The sequence below is a fragment of the Serinus canaria genome, chromosome 25 (assembly GCF_022539315.1).
Source record: "Serinus canaria isolate serCan28SL12 chromosome 25, serCan2020, whole genome shotgun sequence".
Lineage (NCBI taxonomy): Eukaryota > Metazoa > Chordata > Aves > Passeriformes > Fringillidae > Serinus > Serinus canaria.
This window is the reverse complement of record NC_066338.1, coordinates 10,132,246-10,137,639: the sequence shown is the minus strand read 5'-3', so window position 1 is coordinate 10,137,639 and position 5,394 is coordinate 10,132,246. Positions and strand designations below refer to the sequence as shown.

Here is a 5,394-nt window from a genome sequence, read left to right as displayed (position 1 = left end):
TTTTTTTCCAAATATAAACTCTGAATGTACAAAACCATTCCCTGCTCGATCTGGCGCCTTCTCCTTCCTCACAGCTGGGGTTTGGGATCCTCCTTTGGATAACTTCTGTCCCTTACTGGTACAAGAGGTATGCTCTCCATGATGGGACACCGTTGGGAGCATCTCAGAAATTAGGATGAACCACCCCAAGCACTCAGGATAACACAAAGGAAAAGCTCCCTGTGCTCCATTTTCCCAGCTTTTTGGGGGTTCTTTTTGGGCTCTGCCACCAGCCTGAGAGCAGTAAAATCTAGAAATGTCCCTTTTTAGTCAATTCCCTAAAATGATAATAAGGGAAGCTTAAAAATAAAATCCCTGGTGGTGTTGAGTTTGTGAGGGTCCCCAGGACGAGGTGAGAGATGAGAATCTGACTCCATGTTCTCAGAAGGCTGATTATTATTTTATGTATTTATATTATATTAAAGAATGCTGTATAAAGCTACACTAAAGAAAGAGAAAGGATACAGACAGAAGGCTTAACAAGAATGAAAATGAAAGCTCGTGACTGACTCCTCAGTCTGACACAGCCGATGGTGATTGGTCATTAAGTGAAAACAATTCACATGAAACCAATCAAACAATGACCAGTTGGTAAACAATCTCCAGACCACGTCCCAAAGCAGCCAAACACAGGAGAAGCAATCAGATAATTATTATTTACATTTTTCTCTGAGGCTTCTCCCAGGAGAAGGAATCCTGGCAAAGGGATTTCTCAGAAAACATGGCAGTGACGCTGGTGGTGGGGGCAGCCAGGTGAGATGTGGAGCTCTGCACCCCCAGAACCCCACCCTTGTTCCTCCCCTTCCTGTCACCTCCCTGCACTCTGTTTCTTCCTTCACCCCGTCCTTGCAGAGCCTCTTTGGAGCTGGCAGGGAAGTGGGAAGTGCCTTTTCCTCCTCCTTTTCCTGCTGTTTCACAGGGAGAGGCTGGGAAGCGGCGAAGATCCTGAAGCTCTCCCCACATTCTGGGGGCTGGCGGGCTCTGGGGTCCCCCTGGGATGTGTGGCTGAGTCTGGGGGCTGTGGAGCTGGGAAGGGAGGATGTTCCAGAGGAAAAGGTGCTCCCACAGTCCTCAGGAGGTTTGGAACATGTTCCAGCTTCTTGGAACACACAGTCAGGGCAGGGGCACCACCACTGCTGCTCATCCCACCCATCCGGGAGCCTTTTCCTGCATGGAACCACCCCAAAAGGACAAGGACTCGGAAAAGAAAATGTGGAATTGCTCTGTGAGGATGGAGGTGCTACCTCCCCAGACAGGGCTAAACTCCATCAGGTTTGATGGATGGGGATTTGGGAAGTGGAGTTTCACTGCTGCCAGCCTGGGGTGGGCAGTGGCCGAGCAGGAAAAGCTGCCTTGGGCCTTCAGGAAGGAGAGGAGGCTGAAAAATGAAGTAAATTCTGGAGAAAGGGAAAATTGGGATCGGTGGGATCCTCTGCTTGGACAAGTTTGGTTTTCCTGTTTTCTTTTTCTCTCTGGGAGCAGAGAGACACGGCTGGGCTCAACTTCCAGGGGAGGGAGGGAGGAAGGAGGGAAGGAGGGAAGGAGGGAAGGAAGGAGGGAAGGAAGGAAGGAAGGAAGGAAGGAAGGAAGGAAGGAAGGAAGGAAGGAAGGAAGGAAGGAAGGAAGGAAGGAGGGAAGGAAGGAAGGAAGGAAGGAAGGAAGGAAGGAAGGAAGGAAGGAAGGAAGGAAGGAAGGCTGGCTCAGTATTTTGGGAGGATTTGATATTTCCTTGTGCAAGGGAAAGCAACACGAAGGGAAAACCTTCCAGAAATGGTTCCTGGAGCTGCTTTAGGGATAAACCCAAAATATCTTTGGAATGACCCAGAAAGTGAAATCTGACATCAATCCCCTTCCACTTCCCCCCAGGCCCTTCGAGAGAATTCCCGAAAGGAAATCCATGGGAATGGGGAAGACAAAGGCTGTAGCCAGGGAATAAATCAAACAGGAAATAAACAAGGTGCTGACACTTTCTTTGCGTAGTTTGTGTGCTCTCAGTGAACATTCTGGAGTTGTTTCTCTTTCTGAGAGGCGGAAATAATTTTATTTATCTCAAGGGAGTTTGGGAATACTCTGGGCTGGAAATAAAACTAAGGGGGGAAATTTTTAATTTAAAAAAAAGTTATTTTAAATTTATTTAATTTTTAGAATTGTATTATTCAAAAATGAATACATTTTTGATTTTAAAACTATTTAATTTAAAAATATTTACTTGTGCATTTTTTCAAATGATTTATTTTTAAACTACTCTTTTAAAAGTATTTTCTAATTATTATACTTTAATTTCTCCAAATGATTTTATCTTAAAATTATTCTATTTAAAAATGATTTTGTCTTTTACTTATATATTTAAAATTTTAATTTAATTTAATTTCTTTCTCAGTGGGAGTAGCTGTGTCACACATGTCCCCTGTGCCAACCCTGGCTGTGCTGGGACTCCAGGAATGCCCTGGAGAGGTGAAATTCCCCACCCAGAGCTGTTGCCTCTTCTGCCTTTCTGGGCTTTTCATGGGCCCACTCACTCTGTAATTAATTAGAACTAAATTACCTCCAAAGAGGTTCTTTGGATCCAGGTTAAATAGGATAATTTAACACCAAAAAGGGAATTACTGCAGGGTTTTTCCTAAGTTTCTTTTGGCCCTGGTCAGTGGGGTCAGGTGGGCACACCCTGCTACCCAAAACTTGAGGAACTGAGGGAAAATGAGGCACCAAGATGGGAGTCAGAGGCTCAGAATCCCCTGGGACTGTGTGGGATCCCAGTGGGACGCTTGGAAAGGCTGGAGACATCAGGAACGAGCTGCAGGACTGAGCAAAGGTTTTATTGGCATTTAGGGAAAATTGCAGGGAGAAGGAAGCCAGAGGGAAATCCAGGATGGAGGGATGGCTGATCCGTGGGGGCAGAGTTCAGGAGGAGCTCCCAGGGACCAGGGGCTGGGGCTGGGAGCTGGGAATCCTTCTGTGGAGCTCCAGGGACCATGGGAGGGGTCTGGGAGCTGCAGGTGATGGGTGAATCCTTCCCCTGGAGCTCCAGGGACCATGGGAGGGGTCTGGGAACTGCAGGTGATGGGTGAATCCTTCCCACGGAGCTCCCAGGGACCATGGGAGGGGTCTGGGAGCTGCAGGTGATGGGTGAATCCTTCCCACGGAGCTCCAATCCCGGCGGACGAGGAGAGCCCCAACCCTCCCACGTGGATGTGGCTGGAGAGCTGCTGTCTGGATTTGCTGTTAATTGTACCTTAAAAACAAACCCCAAGGAGCTTCAGGGAGTGGAAACTCCGGCTAAAATCAGGAGCTGGGGAAGGGCAGGGAGGGTTCCCTCGCTCAGGGAGGAGCTGCCCCTTGGGAATGGCTGGAACAGAAATGCCAGGGATCCCAGGAGGGTAAGGCTGGAATGAGGAAGAAACTGTGAGGACAAATCACAGGGAAGATGAAACAGCCCCTTCCCATCCCAGAGTTCCAATCCCACCACAATTGCCTTCATTTTCCTGACCTTATTACAAGAGACCAGAGGATCGCCAGGAGCTGTTGGGCACTAGGAAAAGGGAGTCCAACCTTGCCTTGGCACCAGCTCCATGGATTTCACGGAATCATGGAATGGTTTGGGTTGGGAGGGACCTCAAAGCCCATCTCCTTCCACCCACTGCTGTGGAGGACACCTTCCACTATCCCAAGCTGCTTCAACCTGGCCCTGGACACTTTGAGGGATGGGACAACCTCAGCTGCTCTGGGAAATCCATTCTAGGTCCTCCCCACCCTCACAGGGAGGAATTCCTTCCCAATATCCTATCCTATCCTATCCCTGCCCTCTGGCAGTGGAAGCCATTCCCTGTGTCCTGGCACTGCTCCAGCTCTCCGTCAGGATCAGGATTGGGGTGGTGGGTGGTCGTTTCCCAGCACAATCCCACCCCTCTCCCTGCTCCCATCACCTCTTTGTGTTGATGAGCCAATGCACGAAGTCCTTGGCCTTCATCCTGTCCAGGTACCGCGTGAAGTCGCTGGTGAAGGTCCCCTCCGAGTGTCGCTTGAGGGGCGACAGGAAGCTCTGGGAGCTCTGGGGTCCCAACAGCTTCCATCTGCTTAGGGTGGGAGGAGAAGGGAGGAAAATGGGGCTGAATGGACACCTCAGCAGGATCCTGCCCCAGGGCACGCCCAGGGCAGGGCTGTGCCCTCCAAACCCTGTCCCTGTGAGGATCTTCCCCCAGAAAAGATGGAATAGTGCAGAGGAATAAATCTGGAATATTTATTATGATTCCTACAAATCAAACACACAATTCTTGTTTCAGTTTCTGGAGGTTTGCCAAGCCTGGCCTGGATTTCCTGGCATCCAATAAATGCATCCAGTGTCCTGTCCCTCTTTCCTGCTTGGTGGATCTGACCTCCACCCTGGTCCCTGCTTCCCCCACCAGAGCAGGAACGTGGGGCTGCTCCGAGGTTTGCACCATCCTCTGCAGCTCCAGGGTGATTTTGGGATTCACCTCAGGACAGGTGCCATGGGAGCACCAGCCCAGCCTGCCTGGCCCCGAGCAGGGTGTCTCTGCTCTGACCCAAGCAGGAAATCCCAGGATTCCCTACAGGGAATGTCCCTGCCAGGAATTGCCGTGTGAAATTCCTGCTGCAGCTCCTCAGCCAGGCAGATCCCACTTGTGATCCCAGCCTGGTGTGGCTCCCCGAGCCCAGACCTGGAACTGGGGATGTTCCCTGTGGTTTATGGGATGTGGGGGTGAAATGGTGGCCCCAGGAGGGGCTGCAGTTCTGGATCCCTGTGAGACATCCAGGCTCAGCCCAGGAGCTCTGGGAGCCCGGAGGGAGTTTCTTTGGATCCATACAAAATAAACAGGTACACTGGAATAAGGAGAGCTGGGACAGCCTCAGGAGTGGAGAGGGATAAGCTGCTCCCACAACCCTGCTCCACCCACCCCCGTACCTGGACGGCTCCTCCAGGTCCTTGGGAGTCACCTGCCCTCCGGCCAGGAGGAGCAGGGCGAGCACCAGCCCGGACAGGTACAGCCACCGCACCATCTGGGCTCCTGGGGAGGCAGAAACCCAGGGAATTTCCTGGCCCAAGCCCTGCAGGGAGCCCTGGCAGCACAGCCCTGATCCATGTGGGACAGCCCCTGCCTGGGGTGGGCACGTGTGACAAACCCACCCTCACCCTTCCCGTGGGCACATGGCACACAGAGTGGCACCCAAAGGAAAAGTTGCAATGAGCTTTATCCCAAACCTCCCTTTTCTGTCTGGGGATGACATTTCTATCCTGGAATTATAGCCACAGTGCTGGAGAACTTTCCCTCTGCTCGGAAAAGCACCTTACAGATGAGCAGGTTTATTTGTATTTTACATTCCTTGTTTTTGCTGGAC

At 51.0% G+C, this 5,394-nt stretch overlaps 1 protein-coding gene across 1 annotated transcript; it reads right to left on the bottom strand.

Annotated features, from left to right (window-relative positions):
• Positions 1–3,958: 3,958 nt before the first annotated feature.
• On the bottom strand, positions 3,959–5,055 carry LOC103823908 (glucagon-2-like). The gene is made up of 2 exons (XM_050984798.1): positions 4,961–5,055; positions 3,959–4,112 (listed from the first exon to the last, which is right to left on the bottom strand). Exons 1-2 carry the CDS (start codon positions 5,053–5,055, stop codon positions 3,959–3,961), a joined length of 249 nt encoding a protein of 82 aa, XP_050840755.1.
• Positions 5,056–5,394: the final 339 nt, after the last annotated feature.

Bases quoted from the DNA above. Each gene is read 5' to 3' on its own strand.
- LOC103823908 (XM_050984798.1), bottom strand. From the start codon at position 5,055: ATGGTGCGGTGGCTGTACCTGTCCGGGCTGGTGCTCGCCCTGCTCCTC. The intron at 4,113-4,960 runs GTACGGGGGTGG...TCCCACCCTAAG, and splicing joins GACCTGGAGGAGCCGTCCAG to CAGATGGAAGCTGTTGGGAC.